At 40.9% G+C, this 17849-nt stretch overlaps 1 protein-coding gene across 1 annotated transcript; it reads right to left on the reverse strand.

Moving 5' to 3' along the window:
• Window positions 1–1197: 1197 nt before the first annotated feature.
• Window positions 1198–17705, reverse strand: ephx4 (epoxide hydrolase 4). Its single transcript, XM_008407760.2, has 7 exons — window positions 17065–17705; window positions 12610–12695; window positions 10819–10976; window positions 6350–6478; window positions 5839–5942; window positions 4683–4831; window positions 1198–1781 (listed from the first exon to the last, which is right to left on the reverse strand). The coding sequence occupies exons 1-7, from the start codon at window positions 17305–17307 to the stop codon at window positions 1541–1543; spliced, it is 1110 nt and encodes a 369-aa protein (XP_008405982.1). The 5' UTR covers window positions 17308–17705; the 3' UTR covers window positions 1198–1540.
• Between the last annotated feature and the right edge of the window lie 144 nt (window positions 17706–17849).

A 17849-nucleotide genomic window follows, 5' to 3' on the forward strand; every position in this document is an offset into this window, starting at 1 on the left:
TTCTATTTGTATCAATTTGACCATTCTTATTTCCCTCCTGAAAACGAAACATTTATTATTTCTTTGTTAAATGTGGACTATAAAAATAACCTTTACTTCTGCACGTCTGTTTCGAGATTTCCTGACTGTTCCTGAAGGGTAACCAGACATGCCGATGACGTCATCGTCTCTTCCTGCAATTGTTTCTCTCGTCCTAATAGATTGTCAACACCACTTTTAATATGTACAGTAAATTAGCAAGGATTCAAACATCTGTTTTGTTATTGCAGAGAGCAACTGGGGTTAAATATGAATTCATTTAGGACAAAAACGATTCTTTCAAAGGGAAAACAATGTTTATTCATTTCAAACAATAGTGCAGGTGTATAATTCAGCAATATAAAATAAAAATAGACATTTCCGGTTTAGTTCTTTTAATTGAAACGCGGCCCAATTTACTTTTTCAGGTGGAACAGTGTGACTGTGCTGACACCCCTTTGAAAGCCTTTTATGTGAAACTAATGTGACTCCACTTCAGCATTTTTCTTTGCCACAGAGCAAAGTTATAAATATCAACTATCCAGACGTTTGTTCTGCAGAAAAAGCTTCAAACTGCTGCGTCACTCGAATCTGATCAATTTAATAACGCCTCCTCTGCAACCCCCCCTCCCCCCCCTCCCACTCCCCACATCTCCTCTGTGTAAAAGCTTACAGTGACTGCTGGTGAGACAGCTACAAGGACAAAAACAGAGCATGAGATTCTGTTTATAGCTTCAAACACCCGACGACAATAGTCACCCAAAAATAGGCTTAAAATGCGAAGAAGCATTGCAGTCTGACAGACTCTTATTCAGTTTGCTTAGAAAGTCAAACAGTATCGACCTGGCTCAGTGAGTTTCAAAATGCAGTGTGTAGGAAGAGATACAAAATAGTACAATAGGCAACCGTCACTTAACATTTCTCTACAGGAAGATCAAGTTAACATTCTCTATATTTGAGCAGATATCAGAGGGAGGAGAAAAAGAATTACTAAAAAAGAAACCTCCATTTTGACAAACACTACCTGATAAACAAAGCCGTGGGAGGCGGGGGACTCCCAGGGAACTGTGCCCGAAATACAGCTGAGCGACAAGAGAACAGTGGACGACACGCCCCGACGCCCCGGGACGTCTTCACACCGCGACAGCTCCAAAGTTAAAAGGCACCACACAATACAGGTCACAAAGAAAAATACATTTAATAAATACATAAAAAGATTTCGCCACACATTTGTAATGCTGAAACCGACAAAACTTTAAGGCGGATATGTCGCTGTCATGTGCAAAAAATATCTTAAAACATGTGTCCTCTCCTCTTGAGTGAGAGGTGTGCTTTGATTCTCTCCTTCTTCTTCGCTGACTTTTTTTAAAAAATATATCTAAAATGTGAAAAAATTTAAAGAATGATTGCATCATCACTATGTTGCTTGGTATCACAGGCATATTCAAGGCTTCCGGGAGAGTGGGGACGGTGCAAGGTGGGTGTTGAGGGGAGAGGGGTGGGGTGCAAGGGCGGTGCGGGTTTAGTTCCTGTAGCTTTTGCGTCCCTCTCCCTCCTTCAGGAAGGTCCATATGAGGGTGTTGACAATGTCGGGCTGGTCCTGCTGCAGCCAGTGGCTGGCCCCGGATATGATGTTGAGACGGAAGTGATTCCTGATGTAGAGGCGGCACGCCTCGGCCATCTCCTGCTCCAGGAATGCGTCCCGCTCTCCCCACAGCAGCAGCACCGGAGACCTGACGTGCTTGTGGCTCAGAGGGAGCGAGCTGGCGACAGATACAAGTTACACTTTAGCTGACATATGGAAGAAGAAGAAGAAAAAAAGGAAATTGTTTTGCAAAAATATTCACACTCCTTAAATATTTTCACATTCTCTCACATTATACCTGCAAACTGTATGTCATTGAAATAGGTAGGTAAGAACAGGGATGTGCACAGATAGACCACTAGGTGGTGCTAGAGCACAGGCCGTTTTAACTCCAGAGTAAAAGTGCCCTTCTGAAATCTTAGGGGTGGGGTGTGGGGTTTCAAGCAATGTGTTATATTGCCTTTTCAAAAAAGTAAAAATCACACACTACTAAAGCTACGTTCACACTGCAGCCAGAAGTGAACCAAACTGCAGTAGAGCTGGCACGAAAACAACAAGGAACAAAGGAGATGGTCTCTGGTCTGGTCTTCTGGAGGTCACACAACACCAGAAAAATGTCTCAACTCCTTTTGGGTTGAGACTTCTGAGCTCACCTGAAACAGGCCCAGTAGATCCTGAACAACTGGAATGCTCTTTTTTATATTATCTGCACTATAGCGATAGTGAAATCCCACACAGTGGTACAGTGTGTTTTCAAATACATCATTAAAGGGTTAATCAATCAATACATATGAAATGATTGGATGAATAATGAATGACTGTACATTTATATTTACATCCCTGGTGGTCATGGGTCAGTGCAATTTCTTTCATGTGAACAGATAAAAGCTATTCTGAGGAAGCTCATTGCTTGAGAAGGGAGCAGATGGCCTGCCCAGTCATGCACGCACAGTTCACATGTAAAAAAAAAAAAAAAAATACAGTACATGCCCTTCAATATTCTTCCCTGTTCCTCCTTTCGGCTAACAGAAGTGGAGAGTTTATTAAAGAAAGCTGCAGGATGATGCAGATATTTGGCAGACTTGTGTCAGTGATGATCAAATTTTTAGATAAAAAGGTGGTAATGCTAATTTTCTACTAGATAACGACACTCTGTGTGCATATTTACAAGTTCAACCCAAACAACGCTCCAAACAACCACCAGGGTTCATGTAAATCTAACAGTGAACAGTAATTTTAGGCTTTAAGTAGAGAATGACTGCACTGCTGGAAGAAGCAGCAGTGCAGTCATTCTGTGATTGATGCATATTTAGAAACAGTACAAGCACAAATTGTCAGAATATGTTTACTTGAAACTTTATGTGGTGGGCCAACACAAAGTAGAGCATAATGGTGAAGTGGATCAAATATTGCATAGCTCCCTTGACTCAGAACCAAACATGGAGGAGCAGCATTCAGTTTTTATGCTCCTCTAATCTGGAACAAACTTACAGAAAAACTGCAAAACTGCTGAAACACTGAGTTCAATTAAATCAAGGCTAAACCCCCACCCTGTTTAGAGTTCCTGTGATTAATAAGAACTGGACCTTTGATCAGGATATTTGAGGTATATTTGCTTGATGATTTTGCATCTGACAAAACATAATGTTTAATTGGTCACTGGATTATGTTTTTATGGTGTAAAGCACTTTTAACTTTCTTGTTGATATAGAAATTAATTTGACAGCTTTTCATTAAAACAAAACAAAACAAAAAAAACACCTGGTGGTGGCCATTTGTATTGGCCCCTCATTTTGTTACCCAGCTAGAGTTTAGACGGCATTCCCTGAGCGTACCCATGAATGTTCAGTGAACGTTTACAGACGACGTTTGCCAAGAAACTCAATGAAACACCATGAAATGTCTGACGGACATCCAGCCAACGTTCACTGAACACAGAAGGGTCAGTGAGGCTAAATCCTGCTATGTTGAGAAGTTCTCTAGTTAGTCAGAAAAGTCCACTGGTGCATTATTAAGTCTCAGTATAAATGCAGCTGTTCCCTGTATGCTCCTCTGTTATAATGGTGCAGTTACAGTCAATAGTTAAACCAAATGGCAAATCTGTTGGTAGACCAGAAAATAAATAAATGTTTACAGATGTTCTCCATCCAATCTCATTGAGCGAAATGTATCTTACAATGAAGAAAATTTTGAAAACCATATCTTTTTCCTGCTTCCCAATCATGCACTACTTTGTGGCTGTTGTTTTTGTGACGAGCACTAAAACGGTTAAACTTTTTTGCAATGGTAATTACTCCTGAACTTTTTAAAATTTCACAGCAGAAATAAACAATATGGCTTAAAGGGGCAGCATTAGGCATTTTTATAGGACAATCAAATAACTATTGCTATATTAAATATGACTTAAAAGAAATTTAACTTATTATGAAACTCCTCCTGCAGGAAGTCATCAAACCATGGCCACTCTATAAACCTTTTGACAATGTTTCTACCAGCGTTGCACTCAGAAGTAGCTCTTATGAACTCAGCAGGTTCACCAGTTGTTTGCTAATTGCTCCTGGCTAGTCTGAAGGAGCTGAGAGGGGGAGTCACGGGGGAGATATTCTTTGTGAGGCAGAGCTTAGAAGCTTGGAAACTGCAGCTAGGTCCATGCAGGCGTTTTGCACAGCTGAATGGTTGCCATGGAGATTAAACTCAAACAAGCATGAAAGAATCCAGGGAACGCTCCAGTTATGGTTTTGATAAAGGAATTATATTGGAACATGATGTAAAAATTGGATTTTACATAATACCGTCCCTTTAAGGATACAAAAGTTTTTATCATATTGGACTGTGATAGTCCAACTCTAAGCATTTAAAAGGTTTGTTAGTTTGACTAAATAAAGCAATAAACAATCAGGTGACATTTTGTCAACAGAACCGGATCACGGTGGCTGAAAACCATCCTGCTACTGTGTAAGTGGGGCAGGTCAGTGAGTTACCCCAGATGCTTTCAGACCCTAAAGAAGACTTTTCTCCAATTCTTTCTTTTTTTTTATTTAAAGAAAAAAAAGATATGAGATATGAATCATCCCCCCACCTGAAGACATTCCTGTAATAGTTGAGAGCTCCTGTCAAAGCTCCCGGCTGAGAGAGTGCATACAAGTAGGTTTCCAAATCCTCTGCAGTGAGCCATCGGCCCTTTCTCCCGATCCCGGTGCTCCGACTGGTGAACAAGGCTTTCAGGGCCTGCAGGACAGACAGCAGACTGACACTGGAGCCGTTTGATCAGCAGAAAATTTGCAGGAGGACGGCCAATGTTCCCGTAACGTGAGACAGAGAAGCTGCATCGTGGGTGAGATCAGCTCTGATGACCTTCAGCTGCAGTTCGGGCATCTCATGCTGTGCTTCTAAACCTGGAAAACTCAGATGGAATATGGCATCACTGTTAAAGCTGAATAGCAAAACTGCTGCCAAAACAACAAGGATCTCTAAAATTCAAGAAAAAAGTGAAATGTTTGTGAAGGCGTACCTTTACAACCATTTCACTTATTAAGTAAAATTAACTTAATGCTGCTGAAGAGTTCTTCCCTCGTGATCAGTTGATCTTCAACTAGGTTGAATTGAAAGTAGAAAAAGCCAAAAGTTCTCCATAATGATGTATGGAGATATTGCAAGTTCAGAAAGCTTTAAAAACTGAATATTTTAATCAACTTTGAATATTTTTGTCTTATGCCACAATTTTTTTGATTATTTGAAACTTTTAAGCAAATATTTCTAGTCATATTATTTTGACTTCAATGCTGTATTCATTTTCGTAATTGGTACGTTTATGATTTTATTCTTGTAATTTACTTTTTCATTCTTAGCCTGGCCCTAATACTCCGTCGTAGGGGACAGAAACTGAACTGCAGCACCGTTTGATAAGGCGATAATAAGGCACCAGCTTCCTCTCATAGGAAAGGAGTCAATGCAGCTTCAGTCTCAGCACTAAGGATCTTTATTTATGCAAAATAATTGAAATCCAATCTGTTGACAAATCTGAAATGATCTCTGATCATTTACACATCAGGGAAGAAGGTAACAGCCCGATTAAATGGGGGACGTGTTGAATAGTAGGTGAGTATTTGTAGATTGTACAAAGGAGTGTATGTCTACCAATGACACTGACACAGAAAAACAAAAACTGCAACAATGTGCGACATTCACCAGCACACACACACATAAGCTTGACCTTGAAAAGCATGTAAGCCCACCTTGAAGTCGTTGATGGAGAGCATGAGCTCTGGGAAGCGGGGCAGCTGGAAGAAAAAGAAATGGCTGGATTTCAGCAGCTGGCTGGGGTGACGCAGAGCGTAGTCTGGAGGAGAAAGAGAAGGCAGACAAGAGGGGGAGCGAGGGAGACATTTCATTTTTGGCTTTAATTAACGGGACGTTTGCACACACTTGCGAGGGTGGTGGATGGGATTTGACTTTGCCGCCCCGTCTCCTAAAGTCAAACCTGCTGTTCTAGCTTTGTGCGTGCCTCCCTGTAATTAGCTCCTCATCATCCTGCCCCCTCCCCTACCCACCCCAAAAGGCAGAGGAAGATCTGCCAGCTGGATGCAGACACGCAATCGAAGTAATGACGCCTCTAATTAACAATCATAATTCCTGTAATATTCCGAGAGCCAGATCGGAGCTTCTCTAATTAGCATGAGGGAAAATTGGTTTTCCTTCAAAGCATGAAGAGCGACGTGTGAGGAAGTGCTTGTGGCGAAATCGTACCTGTGAACACAGAAGGATGGGGGCAGTTCAGTACTATCAGCTTGGTCACCATCTCAGGGTAGTGTATGGCAAACAGCCACGCTATGGTTCCACCCCAGTCGTGGCCCACAAGGCAACACCTGTTGTACCCTGGGAAGGAAACAAACACGCACGCACGCACGCATACATTTTTCTTTTCATTAAAACTACACCATGTGGATATAGTCTCATAAATAAATATTCACCTTCATGCAGATTTCTAGTTTATCACGCTTAAAACATTTCAGATCAACCATTTTCAATATTAGACACAAATATCATCAGTGTGCATCATTCAAACAATTTTTTTATTAAATGTTTTTTCATTTGAAAAGAGAAAAATAACTTGGCCTCCGCTTGGTTTGCGTAACAGGATAACGATCTGAAGCAGAGCGGAGTTAGCCTCTGGATGGCTCAACTCCTTAAAACCAAGATAAAGGTTTCGAAGTGGCCAAGTCAAAGTCTGGACTTGCAATGAAACCAGAAGTTTACAAACACTGTAAAAAAGCAAAATCTAACATTAAGAGTACAGAAACACCATTTTTTCCCCTCACTGTCTGAAGTCAAATCAGACCAAACTCCTCCTGTTTTGAGTCAGTTAGAATTACCAAAATTAGTTCTATTCACTGAATGCCACAAAAATGAGAGAATATTTCAGATTTTTATTTATTAATGTCATTAAAAGTAGACGTTTACATAAATTTTCTGAGTGTAAACCCAGAAATGACGGTCAGAAATTTTTGATGCAATAGTCGTAAGAGTTAGATGTACGTAAACTTCTGGTTTCAACTGTAGTTTCAAAAGTGCACACGCTGTTTGCCGTTTATAGCCTCTGAAACACTTTTTCACGGTACAGCATAGCAGGTAACACCTTCCACCCTAAAAGAACCTTTGCTCTTGTCTAATTAATGTTTTAATGACCGTCAGCTGAGGCAGACCATGACTAAAGGATCAGAATGATCACATAACTGTTCCCATCCCCGCTGAGTAATCCCCCTGAGCAACCTGTGATAGACCCATTTTCACCTGTTTATACGATTTAGCCGCCCATCAACACTGAGCTCACACGTCCTTCACAGCGACTCAGCAAAGTCTCAGCGCTGCTTCAGACAAATCAGCGCCTGCTCATTCGCTTTTAATGGAGGAGATGAGAGCAGCAGCCTGCTGCTTTAACTACCTTCTTCTGTCACATTACAAACACAAAGCTCGGTGTATTTCACTGGGATTTTATGTGGCAGACCCACACAAAGTAGTCAATAGCAACGAAGTAGAAGGAAAACAATACATTGAGACAAAACAAACCTGTGTACTAATAGCAACACTATTGTGAATACAAAGAGCGATTCTAAAGAATTTCTCATTTTTATTATTTAGGCCAGGGACAGTTGGAAGAGGAGGACACTTTATCGATCACATTGTAATGTGTAAGGATACGGAAAAGTTCAAGCACTATGAATACCTTTGCAACTCTGTAATGTTAAAAAGAAGTGTAGATTTTTACCAGTGGGTGTGGACTGAAGTGTAGCTTGTGTAAAGGTCTCTTACAGTCTAGTTCAGGGCTCTGTGAGCTACGGCTCCAAAATGGAAATGTTTTTGATTACGGGTACAAAAGGAAATGGTCATTTTAGGATTTTTTTTTTTCTGTAAGTTTTTACACAAAATATGCACATAATATTTACAGCAGACTAAAAGTAATTAGATTCAAGCTATGTTACTTATATTTCTTCATTTTTCATATTTATGGAAAAGTCTCACCTCGATTCAACAAAATATAATTTTTTTTCTTTTGTAATCGAGAACTCATTTTGCTTTAAAATCTGAAAATATATTAAAAAAATGTTTCACTTGTTAGCTTTCATAATGAAACATTTCATGTTGTACATATTTCAAAAACTGTTACTTTGCGGCTCGAGTTTTTATTTTGTAGCAGCGGGAAAGGTTGCTGACCCCTGGTTCAGTTGCTGAGCAGAGGACAGCAGGTATAATACAATCAGAGCAAGCTTTTTTCCACGCTTAAGTGACCATCAAGCATGATTTGCACAGCAGGATGAATTATTGAGTGCTTCACTCCTGACAGTCTGTGAAGTAACGTACAGTGACAGCAGGAACAATGCAGCGAGCTCTTCCTCCAGCCATCACTGGCTTTACTAATACAGTGCTTTCCTTAATGTTTCACAGAGAATGTGCTCCATAGATTGTGGAGGATATCACCAAGGGCTGAACTGTTCACTGGGCTCAGATTAGGGACAACACACCAGGCTAATAGTGGAGTTTAATCCACATTCAGCTTCTGGACAGGCGCTGGCCTGTCTGCAAATAGGAAATCAACCAACCAGTAGCAGAGACTCTCTGGGGTTGATAAGAACTCAATTTCTTTTATTCATTTTCTTTTACTTTTTACACTATCTGAGAAATGCTGTGTTATTGTAAGAGTCGAGTGACAGTCAGCGAGGAAACATCACTTGTGAATGAGCCATTTAAGCACAACAGCAGAGGAGGTAACATTCACTGCTACACTCATGACAAAATCAGAGCTCACCTTCTTTCTGTTCTGATAAAATCTAACTTTAAGCGTACAGAAACACTCAACATTTTCCATACTGCCATTCATGATGAAAAGCTGTGTCTGGATGTTGCAGCGACGTCCACTCATGGGAAGACCAGGACAATTTATAGCACAATCAAGTAACTGTGTTACCTTCAGTTGTTATTAAAATGCTGCATATATCAAATATGTCTTAAAAGAAATTCAACTTTGCAATTTGACGCCTTGAAATTGGGCCACTGTCTCTTTAAGAAGCTCCTGCTCTTTCCACCACCCCGCCTACAGCACACCGTCACAGCAATGCTCCTTCATTATGTTGTTCTTAGGATCACTGGACTGAGAAGCTCATGAAGGAACAACACTATAACATGATTCAAAGCTCAAAACTGTTGATTTTACATAATAGCCTCTCTTTAAGTAATCTTCCTCAGTATAAAGAATAATAGGAATTGAATTCTGTGGAAGTATTAGAATCTTTTAAATTCTTCTCAGATTGATGTCCAGCAGCAGTTGCTTCTTTTAGGAAGTTGTCGGTGTCTTTCCACCCTGACACTGTGTACATGTAGTAGTCCTGCGGTCACAGTGACCCAGGATGTGTTCATTTTAGCATCAGCCAGTTACTCCTTCCTCTCTTCCATTGTGCTTTTATCATTGTTTAAAGACAACAGCGGTGTGAAATCTGGTGCTTATTTTCGCACGGTTGACTTTTATATTTGAAATAATGTAGAACCAGGTGAGGATTAGAGGATTTACTGGATCTTCTTCTAAAAGGTAAAACAGAGGGTGTACTTTCTTTTTCCAATAACTTTAACCTATTTTTATTTTCTAAAGCAAAAGTTTGCATTGTTTGTGTTATGTTAATGGAAAAATTGAGAAATCTGATGAATGTTACCAGCTTTCAACCATAGTTGAACTGGAATACATTCAATGTTTTTTTCAAGTTTGAATGGTTGGATTTATGCTTACTTTGCACATTAAAAATTAAATAGTGCTACAAGCTACAAACAACTAAAGAACCAAGGTCAAAATGGGGCAAAATGGTTTATCAGCACAATGTTGCTATTGTGCTGATAAACCATTTTGACCTTCAGCCTCTGTAATCAGCTTTATTTTCAGCTTCCTGCCACTGATTTGAATCAACTCCCTGAAACCTCAACGCCCATTAGTGTTCAAGATGGTGGACAAACTGTGAGAATCCTTCTGTCGTGAGACGCAGCAAAAGTAAAAGTGTGCGCGCCTCCTAATGATTCTGATAAAGCGCAACAATATGCCATGGCTGGACATTAATGTAAAGCTTGTGCCTCTTTTAACTGGTTAAATAGTTTCTGTAACTGGTTTATATAAAATACATGAACAGATGTCTAATGTGCCAAAAAGCACCTTTGCTTCCGTCTCCTCTTCAAATACAGACATCTCCGTGTTAATGAACAACAGCAACTGCAGGAAAGACAGAAGGCGACTGTTTGAATTAGATCAGGTTTCTTGTAGCTGCTGCAAAAGAAGCCATTTAGCACATTGTTAGTTCTGAAGTGACAGCTGAGAACCTGAATCTTCAGTGACACTTCAATGCTGGATTTAAATAGAACCTTAAAAAGGAGCTAAAGTGTGAAATCTGCATCAGTTTTAAGAGTAAAGGAGGAAAAACAAAGCAGCAGCTATTCTGGTCAGATAATTGTCAGATGATGGTGGTGGTGTGTGAGGACAGCCTCCAGCTTGCTCCCTGCTAGTGTTAGGATGGAGTCAGCAGGCTGACTCACAGGAAGTTTGTCATGCTGTGTGCGCTGCAGGCCTGAGGGCTGTCCAAAGACCACAGACTGATAAACAAGTTTATTTTTGACCTGAGACGCTGTCACAACACCATCCGGCCAGCCCTCTGGCCAGGAGATTACGGGGAGGCTCTTCTTACCCAGGTACTCCACGATATCCTTCACATCAGTGACCAGGTGGTCCAGCTGGTAGCTCTCCGTGGAGAGCGGCAGGTCGGATTCGCCGTAGCCGCGCATGTCCACGGCCACCACACGGAACTCGCTCTTGAACTCGCGCAGCTGGTAGCGCCAAGAGAACCTGAAGAGAAACATGTACGGTTGTGTTTCTGTCAGGTCGTAGTCATATTTTAAATAATTGAATATCCATTCAAGTGGGGCTTGTCAGATTTTGAAAATAACTTTTAAGAAAGTATTAACCCTCCCCCAGTTTTAAGAGACAGGGTCCTTTAAACCCCGGGAGTTTTTTTTACCATGTCCGCGGTCGGCGTGGTCGCATTGACCCCACATGCGCTTTTACTTGTTTTTTTTTTTGTGTGTGTGTATGTGTGTGGTTTCAGGAACTGACGGTCTGACCAAACACTTCCCTGACTCCTGCAGTCTTAGGACCACAGCTCACATATTTTTCATTAAGTCTGCATTCATGTTTTTAAATGTACTTTCTTAACTGGTCTGTAGGGATGGTCAATATGGACCTAAAGTTTTATCACAATATGTTGTGGTACTGTTAAAATAACAATAAAAGTGATGGCGGAAACTACTTATTACTTCTTCTTTTTAGGTAACTGTATGACTCTGACTGCATGACACAGCAATCACTACTCTACAAACACAAATACTGCTGGTGAAAAACATTCACATTTGTCATATGCTTCTTTAGGGCTGCAGTCACAAAGAAGTGTGATTTATATCACTAAACTGCAGACCTATTTTTACATTTATTGATAATTATTTATACTTTCATTGGAAAAAAGTGGTGAAAATAGGAAACAACCCCGACAATATGAACAGTTTAGGGAGGTTTTCAACATCATTAATCGGGAAATCACCTTTTTTTTCATATATTTTGCATCTAAACAGTCCAACAATTTAGTTTGCTTCAATAAAATCTTCCATGTTGTAGTTTATTATTTAAACAGATACAAAAAATAAACGCCACATAGATTTTTACATATTCCAAAATAAAAGGGTGCTTTTAACTTGGCCCTCAGGACAAACATGTAAACAAACATGTTTTAATCCATGGTTGGATTAAACCATATTCATTGATAAGAATGGTCCAGTCAAAGTTCAGACTTGCACTGAATAAGAAATTAGGGCTGAATACAAGCATGTGACACTTTTTGACTTTAAATCCTTTTACAGCTGTTGACTACTTTGTTTCAGTCTATCTCACAACATCCTGAATGTTGCAGGGATATGCGTACTGCTGTACGATCCTCCACACGCTGCTCCGGCTTTCTAAAAGTAAATGAACAGATTTCAAAAAGGAAGAGCTGTTTCTTTCTGACCAGTTCAGTTCATTATTCCAATCAGGAAGATGGAGAGTGAAGCAGAAACTGCTCTTGTCTACTGTTAAATGAATCCCTTTCCAGCCCTCATAACATACATAACATCCTACAGGTATAGACAGGCTTATAGCTCTTTGGCTTCACTCCAGGACACAATGCTCAGTATATGTATGTTTTTTTTTTTTTACCATTTCAGGATAAGGACATCTTGAAACACACCCCTCATCATCCCCATGCCAATTATAATCCACGTCTGTGAATAAGATTGGGATGGATTTTTGCTGAAGTCAGAATACAGATAATAAACAGTGCTGCAGCAGCCTTACGGGGAAGAAATGCTGCAGTCAATGGATGCAAAACCCAGAGTCACCATGTAAATGTTTGCAGCTGAACCCAGAGCGGTGCTCTCACCGCTCCACCTACCAGAACTCGGGGAAGCCGTGCAGAAACAGCATGAGGGGTTTTCCTCTCTCCCCAGCAGCGACGTAGTGGAACCGCAGGCCAGACTCCTGCAGAACGGAAAGACGCACAAATAAAACCTGCGCCAACAACCTCCTCTTCCTCCTCCTCTTCATCCCCAGCCACAAAATACAGACTCAGCATTTCATGATTTATTGTACCTCGATTGAAAAACTGAGAATCAGCTAATGTTAAAGCGATGAGCATACACGCCTCATAAGGAAATAAAGCACGTCATCTGTACAAGTTGAATATATTTCACTGAAAAGATTAACGTGACCTGAGATCGGTGTCAATCTACAACACAAAAAATTATGATCAAGATAAATCTGTAGGCAGCTCCTTATGGCTCAACTTTGTTACGAGGGTTACAGCTGCTGTTTGTAACTTTTATTTTAAAACGTTATGTTTTTTTTGACGTTTGTTAAAATTACTATTATGTAGTGAAACAACCAATCAGAGGCAGGAGGAGGTGCTTAGTGCTGGCAGTCACACTTGTGCTCACCCTCTGCTGCTTGCTAAATGATAATGCCAGTGAGCATAGATGAGGGTGCATGAACCGTTGTACTGTAAGATTTTTTTTCCCCCTCTTCTACATAGCACATTGAGCAGCGTACAGAAGGTTAATAGACAGTGCGAAGGCCCTCCTCCTGGCTTTTTCACCAGGGGAGGTGCATATTTGTAGACAGCAGTAGCACTGGGAGGAGGTGGAAGAGCTTGATTTTTTTTTTTTTTTTACAGATTATCTATCTCATAACATGCTGTCAGGACATGGTGACAAAAATATATTTTTGTAAAATGTAACTGCAGCTTTAAATCACTTTACATCCATCTGTGCCTTTTGTTTTTCCATAATCCTTGTTGTAGATTCAAGAAGAAAGAGTGATCAATTCCCAATCAGAAGATTTGCTTTTTCATCATCTGTGTCTCTAATCCACCTGTTGATGAAAGAGTTAGTGTGTGTTTTAAAACATAACTTAAAAAAAGGTATTTCTTAAAACCTGTCTATGCCTTGTTTAGACCAAAACAGAACTTTTCAGCCTACATAATGCTATGAGAGGCCAAAAAACTAACACCACCCTCACTTTTAAACGATGTTATTCGGAATTTTGTTCAGAATTTATGAGAAGATAGATGGCGCTAAATAGAGGTAAATCCTGGAAGAAAGTATCTAAAACAGTGTTTCTCAACCTTTCTTGGGCCAGCGCCCCCCTATCCATTATCCAGGTCCCCCCCACCAAAGAAATTGTAGGTTACTTTGCACTTAATATTATTTTATTATTAATATTACTATCACTGTTGTTGATGGTTTGATTTTTATGCTTGTTTTTGTATGTATCATCAAAAGTAATTTTCCAGAGAACAAAAACGCCATGGGAATAGAAATTATTTTTACAGGCATCTGCAAAAAATGCAATAAATGGACATTCAACTTAAAATTGGTAGGCCTAACAGCAGCCAATCAAAGTGGAAAAAATATTCCTGTTCTGTGCTCTTTTCTGATGTTAGTTGTTAAATCTTACATAAAATGACCAGATAAAAGATGTACAACAACGCCAGTTTAAACTTTGATCTATTTGCAAAATGACAGCACTCTGCAACATTAAAACATGGATATAATTGCAACTATATTAATCATAACTTTTCTCAGTGTTTCTGAGTTTCTGGTGGAGCAGCTCTGTGCTGCATTCAGGAGAATGGGACATCAGAGTATCATTCAGAAAATTTCACCCACATGTCATAACTGTGCAACAGAGCTATCAGTGGAAAAACAAAAGTTCCAGATAGTTTTAATGCCATACAAATGAGAGAGAAACATGGATTATATATTTTTTGTTTGTTTATTCTTGCCGTATCTTTGTATTAATTATTGCTTGGAAGCTCTTGCCATGCAAGTTTATTCCTCTGTATTTAGTTTAGTTTGTTAGTCTTGCATTTTGGTCTTCATTCATTTCCATTTAGTTTTCTTTGATAAGCATTATCCTCTCTTGGTTTATTGTTATGTCCTCTTTAGTTTCTTTCATCGTTTATTGACGCTCATGTGTTTCACATCATGTGTTGATTCGCCACTCGTTGATTTTTCACTGTTCACCGTCGGATTCTCTCATTTTACGATTCACATCAAGTTTGTCGCTCCGTTCTTATTTCTGAGTTTTGCAACGTGCGCGTCGTTTTTTTTTTTCCCCCCCATACGGTCGGAGCGGTCGGGAAGCGTATCGATGGAAAAAAGCAGACTGGCGTAAGCTTTTTAAAACAACGGGAAAAATCCTTGTATTTTGATGATTGACATTCAAAACTGCTGTGGTACTCCCGTTTCATACCGGATCACTTCCAACACCGATGTGAACTGTTTAAAATATTCCGTTGTCCTTCCTTGGAAGCATGCAGCATCCAGACGGACAATAAAACACGTTTTAATATAAGTTGCTGCTTTAACATGATCACAGCACTGCCAAAACATATGTACAAAAAACCTCAAAAAAACATAAAATATTTGAAAATGAGACACCAGACAAAGTGAATCACAGCGTCATCGCTGAACTGATGCGGTGAAGCTGTAGCAGGAGAACGGAGCTGCGCCAAAAGCTAACAAACACTGAAGAGAAGGAGAGCTACCATCGATACAGTCCTAATGTTACACAATACAGTTTCAGCAAGTTGATCAAAGTCTAAACCTTACATATTGTTGTGCATGTAAGGTGTAAAGTTTACCTTCGAGCAAACGCCACCCAAAGGCATCTCAGCGCCCCACTTTTGTAAAAATTCCCACCAGCGCCCCCTGCCGTCCTCTGAACGCCCCCCGAGGGGCGGTACCGCCCACGTTGACAACCGCTAATCTAAAAGGTTGGCAAAGACTTGAGAGTCTTAGCTTCTAGCTGGACGATGACCCTACAGTTTATGGTCATTGCACAAAAAGCAGGGCGCTGCGATAGCGAGGGCGCCAAAAAAAATGGTGAGAAAAAAAAAATTCAAACTCGAGAACATGCTGGGACTTGATTTTTTTTTTTTTTTTGTATCATTATTTGAGTAGTGTTATCTGATGACAGGCAAGAAAAGACGGAGAAGCAGAAATGAAAGCTCTCAGGAGAAAACAAAAAACAGAAAAGGGACAATGAAAGATGTCATAGGTATGAATAAAACTTTTCAAAGTGGTTGACAGACAGTAAGCAGTGATTTCAGTCCATCACGAGGAGACTTGTAAATATTCCGGTTATCTTAAATTACTAGTAAAATGCAACTCTTGCAACTATGCTGTAGCTCCATGTGTATAGTGGTGCTAATGTGTCTGCATACACCTCAGACAGTAGCTGCCCTCCCTACCTGAACATACAAATACAACTATAACAACTGGGTTTGGAAAAACTGAAAAATGCTGTTTACAAATCGGCGCTACTTTATCTGGTATATAAAGTCTCAGTAAAATACATTATCAGGTTGTAAAGTGACAAAACAGGATAATCCGACGGGTGGGAATACTTTTGAAAGACATTGTAGTGCAGCACATAAACATTTTAACTAGATTCAGCTGTTTGAAAAAAAAAAACAGGCAGAGGAACACAAGACATCATCTCGACTGCAGGGCTTCATGTCAAAAACAAACCCTCCAATGATCTTTGCACTGACAAAACCAACATAGAAGGGTCAGAGGTCACTAAGAGCAAATCATGTTTATGGATCAAAGCAGTGTGTCGTTTTCAAACTGGAACATCCCCTCAACAACCCATAGTTTCATTTTGCTGCTATCTACATTATGTATTTTCATTTTAATATAGTCTGTAAACTACAGATCAGTATTTTATTCGCAAAACATAAAGGAGGTGAAGCACTTCTTTGGGCAGAACTGCTCAACGGATTATCAACAAAGTCCCAGATCAGCGTGTTAAAACACGCAGTGAACACAGTCTGCAGCTGAATCCCGAGTTCTTCTTGTACTTGTGACAGATTACTAGGGGGGGGGGGAGAGAAATGTGAAAACTGTCCTACACACTGTATGTTTTTGTTGTGGGAGGATTTAGTGATCAACATACTAAATTACATAATCGTTTTAACAAGTCCTGTAGCTGTAGGTTGGTGGTTTGGAGACAGGCTGCAGCCCCGCTGCAAGCGGAGAAGTGAGGCAGAGGAGCTGTTCTTTCAGCACCGCCACCTGAGCTCCTCCCAGCCAACAACACAACAACAACAAGAGACCGCTTCACGATTCGGCTCAACAGAACCAGGCCCTGTCCGGCTTGTCACGACGCGACGCAGCGGGGGGGGGAATAAAAAAAAAAAAAAAAAAAGAGAGAGAGAGCAAAAGAAAGGGGGGTGCGGAGGGGGACGAAAAAGGTGTGGGAGAACACGTGAACACACGCGCGAGGGACTCAAACACAATGAGTTCCAGCCCCGGCGCGAGACGGCGCGCGCGTCTGCGTGTCTTACCTTGATCCTAACATAACAATGAGTTCCCAAGGACGTGTCATTCAGACAAGCCGGGGGAGTTTCACGTATCCCCCATTGGAAGGTTGTTGTTGGCCTCAGCACGATGTTCCAGCAAAGTTTCAGCAGGGCTGCGGTGGTGCAGAGAGCACAATAACCGTAGATTAGCGACCAGTATCCCCAAACTCTGATTTTCAGTGCAAGTCTGATCAGAAATAACAGCAAGTTGTTAAGGACTCTCGCCATCTTCGCATTGCCGCAGGAAATCAATCCAGGTCGCTTTGCCTATTGATTTCCTTCCGTTAACCTTCCTCTGGTGTTAAACCACAGCTCCGGGGGAGGGGTGGAGGAGGGAGGCAGTTATCTCGCTACCAGCTCATACGCACGACTGTCTGAAGGGAGGGTCCCGACGAGCTGCTGAATGGGACGGTGGCACGAGCATCACGTCAGATTTTCGCGCTTGCGTGTGACACCGGCGGTGGTTTAGCGGGACGCGGTACTGCCCGACAGGGAAGGACGGACCAAATGTCAGCCAGTAACCCGTTAGCGGCGGAGAATTGAGGGCTCTTTTCCTTTGTTTTCATCGCAGCCTAGAAAAGACGGCGCTGTTTTTAGGGGAGAGAGAGGAAGTCCAGAAAAATCACAGCAAAACGGTATGGCGTCACGCCGCTGCTATGGTAACAACACCGCAATGACAACACAGCCTGCGTGCTTAGAATGCAATCAGCTGCTCTGGATTTACCAAGTTATTTCTCAAATATCTCACCAGGCAGTTTCACATACATGAA

The sequence above is a fragment of the Poecilia reticulata genome, linkage group LG4 (genome assembly GCF_000633615.1).
Source record: "Poecilia reticulata strain Guanapo linkage group LG4, Guppy_female_1.0+MT, whole genome shotgun sequence".
In the NCBI taxonomy this organism is placed as follows: Eukaryota; Metazoa; Chordata; class Actinopteri; order Cyprinodontiformes; family Poeciliidae; genus Poecilia; species Poecilia reticulata.